General features: G+C 40.0%; 1 protein-coding gene across 10 annotated transcripts in view; it reads right to left on the minus strand.

Moving 5' to 3' along the window:
* Window positions 1-23,460, minus strand: part of EIF2AK4 (eukaryotic translation initiation factor 2 alpha kinase 4) — a 139,843-nt gene that overhangs the window by 70,127 nt on the left and 46,256 nt on the right. For 8 of the 10 annotated variants that reach the window (XR_013521044.1, XM_035259867.3, XM_035259868.3 and 5 more), the window contains 5 exons: window positions 20,691-20,771; window positions 18,932-19,080; window positions 12,441-12,556; window positions 6,976-7,133; window positions 5,118-5,653 (listed from right to left, as the gene is read on the minus strand). Coding sequence is in view for 9 of the 10 variants with exons in the window: in XM_035259867.3 (XP_035115758.3) it covers window positions 5,118-5,653; window positions 6,976-7,133; window positions 12,441-12,556; window positions 18,932-19,080; window positions 20,691-20,771 (1,040 nt within the window). In the remaining variant the exon portion in view is untranslated. Of the gene's footprint in view, window positions 1-5,117; window positions 5,654-6,975; window positions 7,134-12,440; window positions 12,557-18,404; window positions 19,081-20,690; window positions 20,772-23,460 lie in introns of all 10 variants that reach the window. The other 2 variants (XM_035259876.3, XM_078334393.1) reach the window with 2 other exon arrangements.

The following is a 23,460-nucleotide window of genomic DNA, read 5'->3' on the forward strand; positions in this document are numbered from 1 at the left end:
GCCTGCTCATTACAGGATGAACTTGGAAACATTTAGGGAATACTTTTTTCAAGTCCTATACTTTACTATTTACTTTTCTCTCTCCTCTCTCCTCTCTCTTCTCTCTCTCTCTTTCTCTCTCGCTCTCGCTCTCGCTCTCTCTTTCTCTCTCGCTCTCGCTCTCGCTCTCTGTTTCTCTCTCGCTCTCGCTCTCGCTCTCTCTTTCTCTCTCGCTCTCGCTCTCGCTCTCGCTCTCTCTCGCAGGGTCTTGCTATTGCCCAGGCTGGAGTGCAGCTCACTCCAAAGTCTGCCTCCCAGGCTCAAGCAATTCTCCCAGCTCAGTAGCTGCAACTACAGGCACATACCACCAGGCCTGGCTAATTTTTGTATTTTTTTATAGAGATAGGATTTCAACATGTTGCCCAGGCTAGTCTCCAACTCCTGAGCTCAAGCAATCTTCCTGCCTTGGCCTCCCAAAGTGCTGGGATTACAGGTGTGAGCCACCATGCTGGGCCTCACATTCTTTCTGTTAATCTTCATTCCTTGAACCCATTAACTTACTGTTTAATGGTATAATAGACAATTCTTGTTTTGTTTCTTAATGAAGAAAAACAAGCCATACCTTTAACCCAGGGCTTCTCAAAGTGGAGTCCCTGGCCAGTAGCATAAGTTACCCCCTAAAAAAATGTTAGAAATACAAATTCTACTATACCCCCGACCTAGTAAATCAGCAGCTCTGGGGGTTTGGACAGTGATCTGTGCTTTAACAAGAGCTCCACATGATTTCAATGCAAGCTAAAGTCTAAGTTAAAGTCAATGTAGTTAAATTCTAATTGATTTAAACTGGCCTTTTTTTTTTCTTTTTGAGATGGAGTCTCACTCTGCCACCAGGCTGGAGTGCAGTGGCACATTCTCGTCTCACTGCAACCTCCGAATCCCTGGTTCAAGTGATTCTCCTGCCTCAGCCTCCTGAGTAGTTCGGTTTACAGGCATGCGCCAGCACACCCAGCTAATTTTTTTGTATTTTTAGTAGAGATGGGGGTTTCACCAAGTTGGCCGCAATGGTCTCGATCTCCTGACCTCGTGATCTGCCCGCCTCAGCCTCCCAAAGTGTTGGGATTACAGGTGTGAGCCACGGTGCCTGGCCTAAGCTGGCATTTAAAAAAAAAAAAATTTTTTTTTTTGAGACAATGTTTTGTTCAGTCACCTAGGCTGAAGAGCAGTAGTGCGATCATCACTCACAGCAACCTCAAACTCCTAGGCTCAAGGGATCCTACTCCCTCAGCCTCCTGAGTAGCTGGGATTATAGGCGTATACCACCATGCTGGAATGCTTTATTTATTGTCATTTTTTTTTTTTGACATGGAGTCTTGCTCTGTTGCCCAAGCTGGAGTGCAATGGCACTATCTCAGCTCACTGCAACCTCTACCTCCTGGGTTCAAGTGATTCTGCTGCCTCAGCCTCTCAAGTAACTGGGATTACAGGCAAGTGCCACCATGACCGGCTAATTTTTGTATTTTTAGTAGATAGGGGGTTTTGCCATGTTGGCCAGACTGGTCTTGAATTCCTGACCTCAAGTGATCTGACCGCCTCAGCCTCCCAAAGTGCTGGAATTACAGGCATGAGGCACCATGCCCAGCTGTGCTTGAATACTTTTTAAAAAATGTTTATTTTTAGTAGAGATGAGGTCTTACTACACTGCCCAGGCAGGTCTTGAACTCCTGGACTCAAGTGATCCTCTCACCTAGGCCTCCCACAGTGATGGGATTATAGGCATGAACCACCATGCCAGACTACTTTCATTACAATGGCCCAAGTAGTATGATTTGGTAACACTTGACCTTTAACTAAATATACTTAAAAGAATCAACTGTCATTGTGAATTCTGGACTTAAAAATCTGTACATATAAGGTGGTGACAGCAACTATCATAAATAGAAACATTTTTTTTTTTATGTCACAGCAGTAAAAAGCAAGTTACTCCTCATTTCATAGCTTGGAGGCAAAAACAATTCTAATAAAACCACTTGTACAAGATACTGTATTTTTCTTAAAATTTACAATTAATTTTTAATGATATCATTAAAACATAAGTACCTTCTCCTTGCAAATATTAAAACATTACTGATAATCATAAAGCCTTTGACCAACCTCCCCTTCCAATTCTTTCTTCCACTAAGTGTGTATCATTGTAGAGCTTTTTCTATGCATTTACATACATAAACATACAACAGTCCAAACAAAACAGTATTATTTTTTTGATATTGATTTTTTTAAGCAATATCATGTTGTATATATTATTCTTCAATTTGCTTTTTCATTCCTCCATGTGTCTTGGAGCTCTTTCTAAGCCAGTACTTAAATATCTTTTTTTAAGACTTCTGTGTAGGCATGGACCTACCAAAATTTATTTACACATTCTCCTACCGTTGAGATTATTTCCAATTTTTCACTTGTATACAGACATAGAAAATGCTGCAATGAGCATCCCTATACATGCCCTGTTGGGTTTCTGAAGTACATTATCAACTCTAACTCAATTGTGACATAAATGCTATTGATTTGAAAGTAATTCTGGATCAGAAAAATGTTAAAAAGCCTACCTAGAATGTACAGTATTTTTAAGAGATTTATAGCCACCAAGATCTCTCTGAAATGAACTTCTCGGTACTAATAATTTTGGCAACAGGGTAGCCATATATAGAAAAGGTTTACTTTGAACCAAAATGGATAAAATGCCTGGAAACATCCACATTTCTTCTCACTCTCAAGGATGGTGATGAAAACCAGCACTGATTAAGCCTGGGCCAAGTGCCAGGCACTTACGGGTGTTAACTAATTTAATCCTCACAAGCACCTCATGAGGTAGGCGGTGCTATTATCCCACCTTCACAGAGGAGGAAACTCAGGGTGGGGAATTAAGTCACTCAGCCAGTAGTGTGTAGAGGAGGGACCTGAACCCAGATGTTTGGCTCTACAGTCTTATCCCTCAAAGAGGCTGATTTGAAACAAAATTTTTCTCCAAATGGTGTTCACCAATATGTAAAAATATAACTACAAATGGAAGGTTGCTGTTTTCATTCTTCATGAATGGCTTTTTTCTTTTGTTAACTAGGGCCGGACAAAAAAGTTCCTAAAACAGTTCTCAGCAGCTCCTTAACCAAGCACAGTCTATCAAACCACTCCAGGGAGAGGAGTGCACAAAATATTCTAAAGAACAATCTTGCTGGGCACAGTGGCTCATGCCTGTAATCCCAGCACTTTAGGAGGCTGAGGCGGGTGAATCACGAGGTCAGGAGATCAGGACCATCCTGGCTAACATGGTGAAACCCTGTCTCTGTTAAAAAACAAAATTAAAAAAAAAAAAAAAAGAACAATATTGTTAAATGAATAAGAAATAGTGCTGATCTCAAATTTGAAAGTAACAAAGCATAGGGTTATTTTCTTTAAGAAGAAAACTAGAAAAATTTTAGCTACTGAGCCCATTCATTTTGCTACTAAATGGGAAAGGAAAGTTACTTCTACTTACACCTCCTAGTGCTGCTTTTAACAACACATAATGCTACTGCTAATCTTGACTAAATTACTCTTGATCAATGAAGAAGGCAGAACACTAAAGGTGATATTTGAAAGATGGAAATGAGGCTTTTCATCTGTGATTCTAACATGATATTTGTCATTTTAGCCAACCTAAAACGAGTGCATTAAATAAATACTTTAAAAGGTTCTACTGCATTAAAAAGATAGCATAAAATATTTAGAAATCTTAATATTTTCATATACTTTCAGGAGAGAAACCAATATAAAGAATTAAAGTTGGCCTCTTTCCACAACTGTATATATATCATTTTCACTTTACACAAAAACAATCTCATTCAAACACAAGTGCAGCTACTTTCGCATCTGCAATGGTAAGACCATGAGTGACAGCGCGTCACAATATAAACCAGGCCAACTGGCTACTGGGATAGATGGAATAGGAAAAGAAATGTGAAGGGTAAAAGAAATGTTGCAAGTGGAAGAAAATAAAAGCAAATGATTAGGAAAAAAGAAGGTAAGAAACAAAGAGTCAGAAAGGGAAGAAACCAGCAGGACAGATGGATCAGAGGAGCATCTGGAAAAATCCAGACTGAAGAGATCTTATCTATTTAACAGAAACAGAGAACTTAGCTTTGGTTTGGACTGAAAACAGAGGCAGCACTAAACTAGAAAACACTTAAATGAAGGACCTGGACAAATATGTTAGGCCTGAGGCAACATCTCAAGAAGGGTTCTCCCAAACTGGATAAAACTTGCCTTTGTAATTAAACATGCACCTGTGATTTACAGGTAGTGAAAATCCTCTGCCTAGAGTAAGGAAGTCATGTGCATCGTACAACTTAGATGAATGAAACAGCCAATGAAGAATGGTTAAGGGGCTGGGCATGGTGGCTCAAACCTGTAATCTCAGCACTTTGGGAGGCTGAGTCAGGCAGTCATGAGGTCAAGAGATGGGGACCATCCGGGCCAACATACTGAAACCCCGTCTCTACTAAAAATACAAAAATTAGCTGGGCGTGGTGGCACGTGCCTGTAATCCCAGCTACTTGGGAGGCTGAGGCAGGAGAATCACTTGAAGCTGGAAGGCAGAGGTTGCAGTGAGCCGAGATTGTACCACTGCACTCCAGCCTGATTATAGAGTGAGAGTCCATCTTAAAAAAAAAAAAAAAAAAAAGGAGGAGGAGGAGGAAAGAATGGTTAAGAAGCACAAGGGGCAGAATCTCACTCCCAAAGTTGTTTTTGAAATAAGAAGCCTCATCTTTGACCCCTTAGGAACCAGAGCAAACAAAGGTCAGTATTTAGGATAGCTAGGACATTTCTCACCGTAACAATCTTTATTGACTTCCAAGAATATACCATTAGTCCCCCAAAAGGAGTTTGAAAATCAAGTGTGAATTCCAAGTGAATTTCAGAGAATGTGGTATTTAAAAGAATCACAAACCTATGTGAGAAAACATATGAGACTAGAACGGGATTGAGAGAGCAAAGTCCTGTTTCTCACTTTTCAGCTTCCGCATCGCTTAGATGTCTGGCACACTCTAGCACAATCAAAAGCACAGGAGTAAAGTGCTATTAGAGAGAATCTCAGTGATACTCACTTCTTTAGAAAATCTTGAAAGTCAGCTGGCAAGTCACTAGGGATGGTCACAGGGTACTCTCCACATTCCTGTCCTTGGCTGAGGGACAGCAGCAGAAGGCCAAGACGCCAAACATCTCCTTTCTTCCCCGTTTTATAAGGCAGAGCATTGTCACTAAAACGAACTCTGGTTTGCTCAAACACATCCTCCTTGCAAATGTCTGCAAGCCGCTTAGAAATGCTATAGTCCGTAATCTTGACGGTGCCCTCTGCATCCACCAAGACATTAGATGCACTCAGGACTTTATGCACCACAGAATTGCTGTGCAGATAATCAAGGCCTGACAGGAGCTGAGCTGTGTACCTGCGAAGCTGATGCACAGGGATGGGGCCTGAGTGGCTCAGGTGTGCAGCAAGAGAGATTCCACTAATGTGCTCCACTAAAATGTCCACCACTATGGAGTCATCTTGCTCTCTGAGATTCATTGCAAGGTAGCGTACTATATTTGGATGGCTCAGTTTCACCAGTGAGTTGAATTCCGTTTCTGTTCCTTGAATCTGAAAAGGAAAATAAAAAGGTTAATATTGGCAATCAGCATTAAGTTGGGTTTCATTTCAAAAGTGAAGTATGTGATGATACAGGATGGGGGGAATTAAGAAACAACAAACAAACAACAACAACAACAAAAAACTAAACCTAAAGCAACGTATTTGATAAAAAATATACTTTTAAATGAGAGGAGAACAAATATGCCCTGAAATGAATCCTCCCCAAACCATATGGCCAACCTAATAGTTCATAAAGATGGAAAAAAATTAGTTAATTCTCGGCTTCTCTAATCCCAAAACCTAGTATGCAAATACTACAAAAATTAGTGAACAGTTTTAAAAATAAATTTCTTTTGAGGTATGGCTACCAGAAAAAAACAAACTTTAATTTTAAAATAACCCTTTTTTGATTTAATAAAGATCACTGTCAATATTTTAAAAATTAGGATGATGGAAAATACCCACGCTATCTATGTGGTCACCACTCAAAGATAACTCAAGATTTTGGCACATTTTACTTTGTTTTCTTTCTATATATAAATACACATACATTTCTGAACACCATGCTTTATCTACGATTTTTGTAAACCTTGTTGTTACATAACATTGCAATATGCAATACTGAACATTCTCCTTATGTTATATATTATAACTTATAAATTAAGTTAAAAATCTTCCAGTCCCCCAAAATTGTTTTCAAGCAGTATTATTATTATTTTTTTTTTGGAGACAGGGTCTCACTCTGTCACCCACGTTGCAGTGCAGTGGCGTGAACACAGCTCACTAGAGCCTCAGCCTCCTGGGCTTAAGCAATTCTACCACCTCCCAAGTAGCTGGGACCACAAGTATGTGCCACCATGCCCACTAATTTTTTCATGTTTTGTAGAGACAGGGTTTCACCATGCTGCCCAGGGTGGTCTCAAACTCCTGGACTCAAGTAGTCCTCCCACCTCAGCCTCCCAAAGTGCTGGGATTACAGGTATTAGTCACCACATCCAGCCCTGCAATATTTCAAGAGTAGGAAGAGAAAGAAGAATTGCAAAAAAACTCAATTATAAACTAGTATTTAGGCCCAGTTGGAAAGATGCCCACTAAGGGCTGAGAAAGGAGGTTAAGAAGGCAGCGGGAAGAGCTTTGACCATGTTGTGAAAGTTCTGAAAGCAGAAGCAAGGGGCAAAAAGGTAGGTCCTTCACTGTCCTCTCTGGTCAAGCAGTTCTCATACTGCTCTGGACCATCTTTGCAAGGGAACAAATGCAGGGCTATTTTGTTCTGCCATCTCCTAAAGCTTGAGATTAGGCCTTTTGCTCAGTCAGCCACCTTGTATGCTTACCTGCTTTTTGCACTTATCAATCTTCTCTTTTTCTTGACTGGTAAGGAATGGACCCATTTTTTTCTGCCACTGAAGGACCCACTCATACAACAAAACAAAGCAGCCAGTGGCTGTTTCCAAAGCATTGTAGACTAATTTTCCAAGTTGTTCGTCACTGCCTGCACGTTAAACAGAAAGTGTAATTAAATTCCACTGGTACGTTTTCAGTGGCGGGCAAAAAGGGATGGGGTAATACATATTCAGTTCAACAATGAATACCATGTATGGAAAATATGACTTTATGTAATAATGCTCTTTTGTAAACAATTTCTGATAGATTATAGCAATGTACCCAGAGTCCTAAAATAATTTTTTAATAAGGGGCAAGAATCAACAATTAGATCTTAGTATCAGACCAAATAAAGAGGCCAATGTTTGGCCAGGCATGGTGGCTCACTCCTGCAATCCCTACGCTTTGGGAGGCCGAGGCAGGCAGATGACCTGAGGTCAAGAGTTCGAGACTACCCTGGACAACATGATGAAACCCCGTCTCTACTAAAAATACAAAAAAAATTAGCCAGGCGTAGTGGCAGGCATCTGTGGTCCCAGCTACTTGGGAGGCTGAGGCAGGAGAATCGCTTGAACTCGGGAGGCAGAGGTTGCAGTGGGCCTAGATCTCACCACTGAACTCCAGCCTGGGTGATAAGAGTGAGACTCCATCTCAACAACAACAACAACCAAAAAAAAAAAGAGAGAGAGAGAGAGACCAGTGTTTTATATTACTAGCTGTGTTTTATAATACACAATGTTATTTTCATAACGAGTTTACCTTTGCTGACTGTATATACTGGTGTACCCTCATACAGATAAATACCAATCCAACTAAAATGAAAGAAAGAATATGGAAATAGAGAACAAGCCATCAAGATCGATGTAGATTAGTGTGCACAGTAAAAGAGTAATTTGAAAATCTGAATACATCAATAGCTTTCTAAATGCAATATTTGTATATGCTCAGTAAATACAAATTGGTCAATGCTTTGGAGGGAAAGAACAAGAGATTACAGTTTAGATTTGAAGCTAGAAAATGAAACACACTTATTTAGTAATAGTCATATGGTTCTCACACATGGGAGAGCTAAATTTCTGTAACACCAAAAGTTTTCTTACAAAAATCTCTATTTTCATTAAAACAAAAATAGAAAATTCTAAAAAAAAAACTGGAAAAGGAAGACCGGGCACAGTGGCTCACGTCTATAATCCCAGCACTTTGGGAGGCTGAGGCGGGTAGATGACGAGGTCAAGAGATCGAGACCATCCTGGTCAACGAGGTGAAACCCCGTCTCTAGTAAAAATACAAAAATTAGCTGGGCATGGTGGTGCACGCCTGTAGTCCCAGCTACTCGGGAGGCTGAGGCAGGAGAATTGCTTGAACCCAGGAGGCAGAGGTTGCAGTGAGCCGAGATTGCACCATTGCACTCCAGTCTGGGTAACGAGCAAAACTCCGTCTCAAGAAAAAAAAAAAAAATTGGAAAAGGAGAAAAAAAAAAATCACCATTTTATTTTTCTTTTAGTTCCCTCTATTCCCCTTTACCCCACAATTTACCAAATCATAGCATATACATAGCACCTTCACACTATTGACATTTTGGACCAGTAATCTCTGTGGTAGGCAGCTGTTTTGTGCACTGCAGGATTTCAGCAGCATCCCTGGTCTCTACTCACTAGATGTCAATAGCACCACAACCCCAGTGTTAGCCATTAAAACTGTGTACAGACATCACCAAATATCCCCTAGGCTACAAAACTGCCCCCACCTGATAACCCCTGATATATAGTATTCTGCCTTTTTCTCTTACCATATAAATAATAGTTTCCCATGATGCTACACTATCTTCATAATGAAAACAAATTTTTAAAGAGATATTGATAATTGTCTTTTCCATTTGAATGATCAAAAGTGAAGTAACCTGTGTATATATAATAAAGATGTCTCAGAAAAATGCTTTGGAGAAATCTAGCTGAACTAGCTCACTTTGACTTTTTATCTGAGAAGCAGTTTTTATTTCATGGGAATGCTGATAACTTAAGAGATTTTAATTTAAATGATCTATTATGTTAGTCATAAATAACTCCTCACAGTCTTAGCCTGAGGGGAAAAAATCCTCCTGACTTTTAAAATTTGTCAACCAAAGAAAGCCACCTACAAAATGTGGGATCTAAGCAGTCTAGTAGAGACACATGGCATTAAATGTTTATGGGACAGAGTATGATGTTATTTACACAAAGCCTAATTAAATTTGTGGTTTGCAGTACAGTGTCTTGCAATACTTGTTTCCCTAATTGGGACTAGGCAAGCATTTCATAGTTGCTGGGGTTTTTTAAAATTATGATAATTTTAGTGCTGCCAGCCTCTTCTTGTCAGTTTTTCATGATGGGGATAAAAAAAGGGACAAAAGAATATACTTCAATGAGGGTGAGGAAAAATAGATGAACAAAAGAACTCTGACTAAAACTCTATGATATGCCCACCATGATCATTTATGCAGACAGTCTCTACAGTGCTCTATCCATAAGTTCTCTCTTCTCTCTAGTTCCAACAACTTTAAAATGACAAACAAATATTAATTGCTTTTTATAAAAATACTTCATTAAGAATAAAAAATTAGTAGTTAATCTTTTATGAAGAACATTTCATTGACAATTAGGACATATTTTAAAAAATCAGGGCCGGGCGTGGTGCCTCATGCCTGTAATCCTAGCACTTTGGGAGGCCGAAGTGGGTGGATCACCTGAGCTCAGGAGTTCAAAACCAGCCTGGCCATCATGGTGAAACCCCATCTTAAAAAAAAAAAAAAATCAGACCCATTGTGAGAAAACAAAATGAGTAATTTACTTGGTGATTTTATTAAAAATTCTCCAATTGAAAATGTGTCTCCTAACAAGGGTATTAACTATGGTGAATCTGTCCAATGAGTACCAGTGAGAAGAGACCAACTTAAGGTAATAAGAAATTGGATTAATTTGTCTTCTTGATTTCCCCAGGTAATTGGAAGTAGTGAGTTTTACGTTGCCACTTTGTGAATCTGAAATGCCTCTGGGTCAGTGACAGTTTCAGGTCCAAAGCCAACCACCACAACCAAAGTCTTGAACATGCCCAATGATTGCTTTGTCTAAATATGGTAGCTGTGTATATGCGGAGGGTCCTGTACTGTCCAGGCTGCTGCTTGTCTGCCAGGGTTAAGTATCTCGCTCACAGATTATTAAGAAGTTTGGTTTCTTCTTCCTCCACCTGCTGCCTGCTCCCTGGCAACTCGTTTGCTCATGTGTATCTCCTTAAAGAGGAAGGGGCCAGGTGTGGTGGCTCACGCCTGTAATCCCAGCACTTTGGGAGGTCGGGGCGGGTGGATCACGAGGTCAAGAGATTGAGACCATCCTGGTCAACATGGTGAAACCCCATCTCTACTAAAAATACAAAAAATTAGCTGGGCATGGTGGTGCGTGCCTGTAATCCCAGCTACTCAGGAGGCTGAAGCAGAAGAATTGCCTGAACCCAGGAGGCGGAGGTTGTGGTGAGCCGAGATCGTGCCATTGCACTCCAGCCTGGGTAACAAGAGCGAAACTCTGTCTCAAAAAAATACTAATAGTAAATAAAAAGAGGAAGGGGAAAAAATGCAAAAAGAAAGCAAACTTAATTCACATCATTTGGCTACCTGTTACCTCTGGTAAAAATATTCATGGGATTGAAATTGAAAAGCTAATTGCCAAATTCACTATGTACAAATAAATCCTATACCAACAATACTGGTTTTATCTGTATTAGGGCAAAGGAAGATATATCAAAAACTTGACTTTAGTATCAAAAATTCAAATTCTGAATTGCTAAACCAGCTTAATTCCAAAAAGCCAGGAGTGAACAAAACTTTTAAATAAGACATATAGAAAATAAGGTGGTTGGCCGGGCATGGTGGCTCACATCGAGACTATCCTGGTCAACATGGTGAAACCCCGTCTCAACTAAAAATACAAAAAAAAAAAAAAATAGCTGGGCATGGTGGTGTGTGCTTGTAATCCCAGCTACTCAGGAGGCTGAGGCAGGAGAATTGCCTGAACTCAGGAGGTGGAGGTTGTGGTGAGCCGAGATCGCGTCACTGCACTCCAGCCAGAGTAAGAAGAGCAAAACTCTGTCTCAAAAAAAAAAAAAAAAAAAAAAAAGAAAAGAAAAGAAAATAAGGTGGTTGACTGGGCAAGGTGGCTCATGCCTGTAATCCCAGCACTATGGGAGGCCAAGGTGGGCGGATCACCTGAGGATAGGAGTTCAAGACCAGCCTGGCCAACATGGTAAAACCCTGTCTCTACTAAAAATACAAAAAATTAGCTGGGCATAGTGGCAGGTGCCTATAATCTCAGTTACTCAGGAGGCTGAGACAGGAGAATGTCTTGAACCTGAGGCGTGGTGGCAGTGAGTTGAGATCACACCACTGCACTCCAGCCTGAGCAACAAGAGCAAACCTCCATCACAAAAAAAAAAAAAAAGAAATAAAATAAAATAAAGTGCTCTTCCTGGTCAGGTATAACATGCCAAGTGGGAAAATGCCAAGTGGATCAATATCCACTTAAGAAAATAAGATCTGGGGCTGGGCACGGTGGCTCATGCCCGTAATCCTAGAACTTTGGGAGGCCGAGGTGGGCAGATCACCTGAGGTCAGGAGTTCAAGATCAGCCTGGCCAACATGGAGAGACCCTGTTTCTATTAAAAAAGAAAAAGAAAACAAAATAAGATCTGGTCAATAAAGATCACAGGCATTACTGCAGTCCTAGCTGCTTGGAAGGCTGAGGCAGCAGGAGTATTGCGTGAGTCCGAGTTTGAGATTACAGTGAGCTATGATTGTGCCACTCTAGCTTAGGTGACAGAGCAAGACCCTGTCTCAAAAAAAAGACCATAGGCATTAAAATTCATTTTGTTACACATATTTTATCAGCATTAGATGTATATGATGTAAAATTCTACTGATCGATATTTTAATCATTTTTTGTTTCAAAAAGCTTGGACAATTATAATGACAAATTTAAAATTATCTATATGTTAACAATATTTTGAAGAGCACAGGTTTTTAAATTTTATTCTGAGACAGGGTCTCATTCTGTCACTCACACTGGTGTGCAATGGCATGCTCATGGCTCACTGCAGCTTTGAACTCCTGGGCTCGAGCAGTCCTCCCACTTCGGTCCCCAAAGTATTGAGATTATAGTCGCAAGCCACTGCACCCAGCCAAAAACACAGGTTTTTATTTTCATCTTACATTAGAGGAAACCTGAGTGACTTCTCATTAGAGTCATTACGGTAGGTGCCAGAATGACTACCAGCTTGATGGTCTTCCTTGGACTGCACTGGTCTGAATGACACAGTTTCTCATCTATCCCATTCCTTTGTGATTAACTTTTGCCATTACAATAATTTAAATAGATTTTGCTAGTTTACTCACCAATACATTTCCCTTTGTGCACCATGAGCTGATCAGGACTCCCCATATAGAAATATAGAATTTCACAAGAGCCAGGAGAATCTTCACTATTACATACAGAATACTGACGTTCTCGCCTTAAAAATAAATTCGAATAATAATTTTTTTCTTTAAGATTAACATAGGAAATTCTTGCCCCTCCATTTTCTACAGTTTATTACTGTTTATTAGCCCACTCACAGTCTAACATCTGTTTCTACTGGGAATCAAGTAGAAGGTGCTAATGGGAACGCCATTCAGTTTCCCCACTTCCCACTGTCATCTACTCCATATGAAATCCACAAACCCCTAACTCTAGGTCTGTGCTGCCCAATGCCGTGGCTATTAAAATGAAACTGAAAATTCAGTTCAAGTGCAGTAGCCACTCAATTGCCATACATGGCTACTGGCTACTGTATTGGACAGCATAGATACAGATCATTTCCATTATTATAAAAAGTTCTACCAGTAAGCAGTGATTTAGATCAATTCCACATGTGTCCCATATTGCTTCATTCCCATGCACATACACATCTGGAAAAAGCTGCAAAGCAGAGGGTTGGACCCACCACAAATTCCTGGTTTCCAACTGGGCCTCCAGCCACTGAGTGCACATTCATTCTCTTGCTTGTCTTTGGTAGATACTCCCATCATTCCCTTCCATGACTTCTCTGAAACACTTAAAACCCAACCTCTCCTCTCTTTCTTTTTTTCTGCTTTTTTTCTTTGGGGAAGCAATAGCTAAGAAACTAGATTATAATGCAAAAACAATAAACTGGGGAAGAGGGTCGCAGGGAAGAGGTAAGGGAGAGAGCTTTTGATGGTCAGGGTTGAACGCTTATCAGAAACACTTTGATGAAATGCATGGATGATCTCCAGAGAGATCACCCTCTCATTCTCAGCATGATTTTGACTTTTACTTTCATTGAGAACATGAGGCGAGAAATACAGTCCACAATTTCTTTTCTTTCTTTCTTTCTTTTTTTTTTTTTTTTTTTAATAGAGACAGGGTTTCACCATGTTGGCCAGGCTGATCTTGAACTCCTGACCTCAGGTGATCCACCCACCTCAGCCTCCCAAAGTGCTGGGATTACAGGCATGAGCCACCACGCCCGACCCAGTCCAAAATTTCTATTCTCCTACCTATAAAGTTACTTGGCATTGGCACTATTCTTTCTTTGTGGGTGACGAGGAAGGATGGCTACCCCTGTCCTCAGTCCCATCCCTTACAGAGCTCTCCTCTGGGATCTTAGTCTATTAGTTAGTCCCTTTTCCCTGTATGTTCAATCAGCCCCTCTGTATGGGCTCCCACCCCCATCCTATAGATCTCTTCCATCCACACAATCTGCTCCCTCAACCCTGCACCACCAACTCTGTCCCATTCCTCATATTTACACTTCTGCACCAAATATTCACAATTCTGCACTTCCTGTCCCCAATTCTGTACTACTTACCCCCTCACACCATTGCAATGTCAGTAAAACTGCCACCTCCCTCACGCTCGCTCTAAACCTGATTTTCCCACCTTGTCTCTTTATTAGTGGCAAAGGCATCCATTTGATCTCACAGGTGAGAAATCTGTGAGTCTCCTTGGCTTCTAGATCTGCATCTAATTGATCTTCAAGTACCACCTTTTCCTTGCTATTTCCCCTGCCCTGTTTAGCTCATCTCCAACTTTCTCCTGGACACATGGAATACTCTGTTATTTTCTGGGCTATCTGCTTCCAATCTTACACATCCTCTCTTTCCTCAACCCCCTCACACACTAGTGAAAAGATTACATATTATGATACAGGTGTCTTACACTACACATATGTACACATATTCTAAACACCAAAGAATAACAAATACATTGCAGTTCTTTACTTCTAAAGTATGTGTGCAACTAGGGACACATTGAAATTTATAAAGAAAAGGATAAAAGCAAAGGTTCAAAATTATATGCTAGACTTAGTTACATCAATTATGCAGAAACATCTCTACATCAGCTCTGGACTCCTCAGCAGATGGTATGAATGGTCATTTTAGTCTAGGCCATCTTTCCATTCTTTAGTTTACAAAGTGTAAATGTGTAAATGCTTGGTTTTAAGGTGTAAATGCTTGGTTTTAAGGTGTTTACAATGTATAAATGCTTGGTTTTAAGGTGTTTTTTTTGTTTGTTTGTTTTTATAAAGATAGGGTTTCACCATGTTGGTCAGGCTGGTCTCGAACTCCTGATTTCAGGTGATCCGCTCACCTCAGCCTCCCAAAGTGCTGGGATTACAGGTGTGAGCCACCACGCCCAGCTGGTTTTAAGGTGTTTTAGAATGTGAATCACCCTATTATGACTGATAAGTACAATGATTGGTGAATGGCTCTAAGATAAGGAATAACTAGGATTGAAGGAATAGTAGAGATAATCTTAAAAGTGAAAGTAAGGGGTGGAGTGCAGTGGCTCACGCTTGTAATCCCAGCACTTTAGGAGGCTGAGGCAGGTGGATCCCAGGGTCAAGAGATCGAGACCATCCTGGTCAACATGGTGAACCCTGTCTCTACTAAAAATACAAAAAACAATTAGCTGGGCATGGTGGCGCATGCCTGTAATCCCAGTTACTCAGGAGGCTGAGGCAGGAGAATTGCCTGAACCCAGGAGGCGGAGGTTGTGGTGAGCCAAGATTGCGCCATTGCACTCCCGCCTGGGTAACAAGAGCGAAACTCCATCTCAAAAAAAAAAAAAAAAAAAAAGTGAAAGTAAGAAAACAATAAATGTGGTACATGCTGCATGGCACAGGTTGTAGCAGAAACAATTTTGAAGGATAAAAAGTAAATCACAGAGTTAGAAAAGAAGGAATAAAGAGACAAATGCAATGTCATCAATGTCTATTGTTTTCATCAAAGAGATGCCTATATATGGGATGCTCGTACTTTCTACTTGGGACTCATCAAGAACTGGGCTTGGAACAACCTTATGAATTTGAATCCATTCATAAGTAAAACTGCTTCTGTACTCTGGCAGAAACAGCTACCCCAATGCAAACAAATGGTGTTCAGAGGCTATGGTTCTGGTCTCATCATCAATGATCTATTGTAGATTATAGATGTTCATGAGGTTTGCAATATTATTATAATATTAGAAATATCACCCATGTTATCAGTATTGCCAAGTCACTGTGGCGATACCCAACCTATATCAACCTATATGGATGAAGGGTGTTTCAAATAAAATTGCCAAATAATATTAATCTAGGTCTTAAAAAAAAAACAGAGAATTAAACATAATATAATTTTAGAAGACTAAATTAGGCAGCCAGGAGCTTGACCTGAAAAAAGAAAAAAGGATAATCTTTTTTTTAAAAAAAGTAAGTGGCAAGAAGAGAGATGGCAATTTTTCAAGTGGGGAGGTAAGAATTGGGCTACCATCCAAAAGAATGCTCCACCAATACGATCAATGTGTAGATGGCTGGGACAGGATGGAGAAAGAGGATCTCATCTGAGACACAGGGGCAGAGAGATAGTCTCACCTTACCGCCTAATTCACCAAGATGCCACAGAAAATGCTAGCTCTAGGTCCCTTACTTTGAAACTCAGAGCCACTTTGTAGACACGTTAGTAAGAATTCCTGATATTGTTTAATTTGAGGTAAACTAGTCTATGTCTCCTTGGAACCAACTAGAGAAACACTGAATTACAGAGAACCATGTCTGAAGAGATGTATCAAGGATCCCCTGTCCGCTATACCTTTATACTTTAATGGTTCCCCAGTTTCTTTTGTGGAGACAATCCATGTCTTGTACCCTTAATGATCTCTTCTCTGTAAGGATGAGGAGCCACCAGTTACCACACCTGGGCTTTAGAATAGCAAAAAAAAAAAAAAAAAAAAACCTAGATAACTTAATCTTGTTGATGGCAGAAATAAATAGGTAATATATTCTAGATTCTGGGCTATGCTATGTAATCTGCAAAGACAGCAAGTCTGAACATGTGAAAGTAATTTTCTGCCATGAGCTCTTTTAGAGGGTTTTTGTTTTGTTTCTTGTACAAAGTTCAAACTGCCCACTTATCCGGAGCAACATCCCAGAAGGAAGGCAGGGATTGGCAGGACTATGTCTATCTTCACAAATAGAGCCTCGTACTGAACTGTAAACAATAAAATGGCCAATTTTATGTTTTTTTTATTTTTACCACTATATTTTCAAAAGTGAATCCTTCAAGGGGGGAAAAGAAGACTTGAAGGATAGAAAATAAAGTTCTTCAACAAAAGCAAAGATTGATCAGTGAAAAGCCTTCAAGTATCAGGCCTTTATGTTCTTTCTACTAGAATAGTGAGTAGTTCTCTTTTCTCTCTTTCTCTTCTTTACAGCAGTGAAAATCTTTTGTTAAATAAAACCTCACTGGTTTTTAATATATCCCACATATCAAGAAAAGCAAAATTCCCCTGGTTAAAGAGGCTGTAGACCCTAAAAACACCAGAGACGCAGTGTCCCACTTTCCCTCTGTCATCTTTCCTCCCTCTTGCCCTCCCCGCAGCAGTTTACCAGGAACCCACCATGTGTCTTCCAGGCACTGTTTCAGGCTTTGAAGAAAGCACAGATGAGGGCTTTGCTCTCACAGACTTCACATTCCAAAGCAAACAAATACATAACAATTTCAGCTAGTGCTAAGTGTTATGTAGAAAAATAAAATGGAGAATTGGATAGCAAGTGACAAAGCAGGAAAGTAGGTAGGGAGGGCTCAGGAAGGGATACCAGAGAAGGTCACATTTGAGGGGAGAACTGAATGTGAAGGAAGAGCCCACCATGTGAAGTGCCAGAGGGAGAGTGGCCCAGGCAGAGGGATCAGCAGAGGCTCTGAGATGGGAAGGAGCTTTGTTGCCCAGGCTGGGCTCTTGGGCTCAAGTGGTCCTCCAGCCTTGGCCTCCCAAACTGTTGGGATCACACATGTGAGCCACCATGCCCAGCATGCTATCTTTGATCTCAAAAAACAAGTATAACCTTGGATTCACTGTTTATAGTTAGCCACAAAAATAGAAATGTTTAAACTTAAAACAATCGTTTTTCATATATCTGAAAAGACTTATTTATATCATTGATTTAATTCAATGGTTCTAATACAGTAAAAATGTATTAGATATTTCCTAGTGAAATCCTCTGACAGCTTCAAACTCTGTTCCTTATTGGAAGCCCAGATTCAAAAAATAATTTAAATGGGTAAGGAGTTAGAATCTTAAAAAGGAATGCTTACTAGAAACAGCATTTTAAAAAAATTTAATTCACCCTAATAGTAGCTAAACATTAGTATCAAAACGATTTCTGAACTTCTTTTTTAATAGTAGATAATTAGGGAAAGAATGAAATGGTTCCTTCTAATAAACTATACAGAAGTTTGTATAAATCTTTAGTTTGGTGACTAAAATGTTTCTTTTCGCAGAAGCAAAGTGGTGGTTTTTAGTTCTGCTTAGAGTCTCACAAGAGATAATTTAAACATATATTGAAGGCTGAAGTCCCCACAATATTTAATAACCTACCCTACTCATAAATGGTTTCTGCACTAAAATTCCCTCTGGTCTACAAAGGGCCACAGCAAATAGATAGTGAAGTAACAATTCTTCAGTGAAAAAGGTTATGGAAGAACAAGTAGTATTCTTCAAGTGACCAGTGGTGACAGGGAACAGCCCAGGAGCCCAACTCAGTAGTAGGGAGGAGACCCCTGGCAGCCAACTGGGGTTCCTGCTCTCATGTAACAGATGTCCCACGTGTGCTCATTTTCAGGTACTCCCTACATATGTGGTGGGACCTAAGGTGTTGGAGACTGAAACACTGGATGATGATGATTCAAATAGAAGAAAAATTTTTAAATCACTTACTGAATTTAAGTTATTAAATATCAAATTGAATCGTACTAAGGCGAGTTTGTGATGCGTTATAGGCTGTAATAAAGGGGAACGAGGCCAGGTGTGGTGTGACTCACCCCTGTAATCCCAGCACTTTGAGAGGCTGAGATGGGTGGATCACAAAGTCAGGAGTTCGAGACCGCCTTGCCAATGTAGTGAAATCCTGTCTCTACTAAAAAGACAAAAATTAGCGGGATGTGATGGCACATGCCTATAGTCCCACCTATTAGAGAGGCTGAGGCAGGAGAATCACTTGAACCTGGACGGCAGAGGGAGCACTGAGCCGAGACTGCACCACTGCACTCCAGCCTGGTGACAGGGCAAGACTATATCTCAAAAATCAAAGGTAAGGGTGGGGGGTGGGGGTGGGGAATAAGCAACAAAACTAGATTCATTAAAGATACTTGGAAAGTGTCAATGAAATTTTGTTTTGTATTGCTAATTATATTAAGATAGTTAATATATTGCTAATATATTAAGATACACAAGGTTTGAAAAAAAGTTATTAAGACCTGAAATTTCCATCAAATTTCACTACATCTTTAATGTAGTGAAATCCTTCTACATCTTTCATTCTCCCAGATCAGAAATCCCAGGGACTTACCTAGACCTTCCTGAGGAGTTTGCCCTATGTTTACCATTTCCAACAAAGTCAGGAGAGCCTCCATGTAGAATGGCAGCCGTTCTGTGTCCTCCTGGGTCTTTCTTAGAGTTATGATCTTGGTTTGACAAACTAGCAATTTCCAAACGTTCCTAGAACAGAAAAGTAAAACCAACTTTAGATGTAAGTCATAAATGGAAGACAATCATGGTACATAATTATTAATTCAGCATAGAATGCAAATTTTAAGCTGAATGCTTACAAGCAAAATAAAATTGAACTCAACTTTTAATAGTTTAAAATAGCTAGGAGGATACTGAATGTTCCCAACACAAATAAATGATAAATGTATGCAATGATGGATATGCAAATTACCCTGATCCGATTACTATTCATTATATGTATCAAAATGTCACTATGTACCCCATGAATATATACAACTATTATTTGTCAATTATAAAAATAAAATTAAAAAAAAAAAGCTTGATGCCTAAATATGTACTGGCTCAAGAACTGAAGTCCAGGTTATAGTTTCAAGAAAATATAAATTTTATAAATGAAAATGCTTAGAATCTTGCAATAGTGTAAAAAGTTAGGGAGAAGAGTAAGAGGAGATGAAGAGAAGAAGGGGAATTCAAAGAGGGAAGAGAGTGGCTGACAGGAAGGCAGGTCAGACGCAAGACAGGAGCGCTGGTGGAAAGAGGGATCTCATCATACATTTCTACGCAGTTTCCAATACGGCAGTACATTCGTCTGTGGAAGTAATTACACAAGACAGAAAGGCATCATCAGTCCCATTTTAAGGGACAAGTAAAGTGAGTCACAGAGAATGTCACCTTGCCAAGGTCCCAGAGCAAGGCAGTAGAAAAGCCAAAGCTTGAACCAGAAGCTTATTTGCATTTCAGCACCTCTTCCTGCTACCACGTCGTGTACCTAAGTTTAATGCTCTAATTATGTAAAAGAGAATGAGTACAATTTTCTCTGAATTTCTCCAAACACGTCTGATTGGCTTTTTGCTTGAGCTAGACTCAGGAAAAATAAAGGAAAAAGCACTCCATCCTTTTTCACCACCGCCTTTTAAATCTGCTCTATTGAGTTACTCTTTTTCATCACTGAATGAAATTTCAGGTAGATCCATATGGTTTTCATTCCCTTTTCAGTATCAACAAATTGTTTTATTTTCTAGGTATTAAGAATTCTAGACCAGGTGTGGTGGCTGACACCTGTAATCCCAACACTTTGGGATGGTGAGGTGGGTAGACCACTTGAGGCCAGGAGTTGGAGACCAGCCTGGCCAACATGGCAAAACCCCATCTCTAATAAAAAATACAAAAATTAGCCAGGCGTAGTGGCACATGCCAGTAATCCCAGGTACTCAGGAGGATGAGGCACAAGAATTGCTTGAACCTGGGAGGTGGAGGTGCACTGAGCTGAGATCATGCCACTGAACTCCAGCCTGGGTGACAGAACAAGACTCTGTTTCAAAAAAAAAATAATTCTAGCCAGGTTAATTATTAAAGCTGTAATTTCTTCCCTCCCTCATTTGATAAATTACAGTAATTACTTAAGTCTAAATCATCTACAGACAACATACATTTTGCCGCTTATCTGGGGAGTCTAAAATACACAACGAATATTTATTTTTAGTGCTTCATTTTAAGTTTTATTACTGATAGTAACACAGATGTCACCAATGGAAATAAACACACTTTATGTTTTGCAAAATGTAAATCATTTTATTGTGGTAGAGTTGAGAGTGTACCTGCTTAGCCATTTCTTTCCTTTTTTTCTCTTCTTTTATCTCTTCTTTCCTTCTCTGAATCTCATGTAGGATTTCACGTTGCTGAAATAAATCAAACAATCATCAAATGCCAATCTCTGAAACCCATACAACATATAAATTATAAAACTATAGAAAAATCTTTTTAATTTCAATAATTCAAACCCTCTTTTTTTAAGAGATCTGAAAATACAGAATCTCAGTACAAACTGCAGTTCTAACAGTTTTGTCAGAGGTCTTATGCACTAGGCATTCCCATTAAAACAGGTATTGAGTGTGGGGAGGGGAATTTACTTCCCATTCTTCATGGTTCCCTGTGCAGGGGATTTCCACTACAGCAACACTGCTGGCTTCTCACTCTTCACACATTTGTCTTAGACCCTCCTGTTTGATATCTGCCTATCTGCAGAGAACAAGCACTTGTGCCTGCTCTCTGCCATGGGGGTCCTGGTGGGCTGAGCAACCCTCAATGCCCGGACCTGCGGTGGCAATGGCCCAAACACCACACCTACCTGCCATTCTTCAATCACCTGCATTTTCCAATCACCTTCCCCAATGTTAAAAGTGGTATTTTGATCTCTGTTTTGTGTTATTCTTCTAAAATTCCAAATTATAAATATCAAAACTATTAAGAGAGTCCCAAAAACCATAACAGCAATAATACAACATGTAAAAACATACCCCAAACTTATAGGTAGCTATAGCAGTATGTCAAAACAAGATTATTGGCTAAAGAGTCACTATCTTTTAATAAAAATAAGCCTTCCTAACAACAGGACAATAATAAGAAACTACAAACTCTTTGGATCTATTGCTAATGAGCTAGTATGAAAAAAAAACTACAAACTCCTGGTCAGGTACAGTGGCTCACACCTGTAATCCCAACACTTGGGGAGGCCAAGGCGGGCAGACCACCTGAGGTTAGGAATTTGAGATCAGCCTGGCCAACATGGCAAAACCCTGTCCTTACTAAAAATACAAAAATTAGCTGGGCATTGTGGTGGGCACCTGTAATCCCAGCTACTCGGGACTGAGGCAGAAGAATTGCTTGAACCCAAAAGATGGAGGTTGTAGTTGTAGTGACCCAACATTGTGCCACTGCACTCCAGTCTGGGTGACAGAACAAGACTCCGTCTCAAAAATAAAATATAATAAAAATAAAAATAATGAAAAAGGAACTACAAACTCCCAACTATAACTAAGCTACCCAGCTTAAATAGAATACAAGCAACAAAATGAATAGCACCTACAAAGAGACAGTGTTAATGTAAGCATAGGATAAACAAAACGAAGCAAAAACAAAATAAAGTCAGAAAAGAGGCACAAGAACCTAAGAAAAGAAGGAAAAAACAAAATGCTAAAAGTAACTTTAAGAAACAGTAGTAGGCTGGGCGTGGTGGCTCACACCTATAATCCCAGCACTTTGGGAGGCTGAGGCGGGTGGATCACGAGGTCAAGAGATCGAGACCATCTGGTCAACATGGTGAAACCCCGTCTCTACTAAAAATACAAAAATTAGTTGGGCGTGGTGGGGTGTGCCTGTAGTCCCAGCTACTCGGGAGGCTGAGGCAGAATTGCTTGAACCCAGGAGGCGGAGGTTGCAGTCAGCCGAGATCGCGCCATTGCACTACAGCCTGGGTAACAAGAGTGAAACTTCATCTCAAAAAAAAAAAAAAAAAAAAAAAAAGAAACAGTAGTATCTGTAGGAAGAAAATTAGAAAGGCTCACCAAAAGATAAAAACAGATATACAAATGGTGCTGGGCATGGTGGCTGTTGCCTGTAATCCTAACACTTCAAAAGGTTGAAGCTGGAGGGCTAGTTGAGCCCAGGAGTTCAAGACCAACCTAGGTAACACAGGGAGATCTTGTCTCTACAAAAAAAAAGTTTAAATTAACCAGGTGCAGTGGTGTATGCCTATACTCAGGTGGCAGAGGCAAGAGGATCCATTGAGCTGCAGTGAGCCGAGACTGCACCACTGCACTTTAGCCTGGGTGACAGAGCAAGACACTGTCTCAAAAAATATAACAAGAAACAGAAAACAAAAACAAACAGTCCTGGATGGAAAAAGAAACAGTCCTTTTGGGAAGTCTAACTACTATCAATATAACTACTATACTAACTGTTGGGAAGTCTAACTACTATCAATATATCAATTCTTCCTAAATAAATCTATAAGTTTTTTTTAAATCAATAAAAATCCCAGGAGGTTGGTTTTTGTTTTGACTCTGGGAAAGCAATTCTATAGATCTTCTGTAAGAATAAATGGGTGAAAATGGCTGAGAAACAAAAACAAAAAAAGATGAAGGGATGGGGAAGGGTAGGCTTGACTTGTCAGATATTAAAACATTATCAAGATATAATAATTCGAAAAGTGTGGTAGAGATTCAAGAAAAAACAGATGAGTTGAACAGATCATTGGCAAATAGAACCTAGTATAGGTAAGCAGTTAAGATGCACTTTAGAAATGCATTCACAGCCGTCGCTGCACCATCTCTAGCTCCAGCAGGAGAAGGGGGTAAGTAAGGAGGTCTCTAGATCATGGCTTATATAATACAAAGGAGACTGCCCACAAATCCACAGGTGGCAAAGCACCCAGGAAGCCACCGGCTACAAAAAGCCACTGGCAAGACTGCACCTTCTACTGGAAGAGTGAAGAAACCGCATCATTGCAGGCCTGGTACTATCATACTCCGTTAGATGTTATCACAAGTCCACTGAACTGATTCGCAAACTCCCCTTTCAGCATCTGGT

The sequence above is a fragment of the Callithrix jacchus genome, chromosome 8 (assembly GCF_049354715.1).
Source record: "Callithrix jacchus isolate 240 chromosome 8, calJac240_pri, whole genome shotgun sequence".
NCBI lineage: Eukaryota > Metazoa > Chordata > Mammalia > Primates > Cebidae > Callithrix > Callithrix jacchus.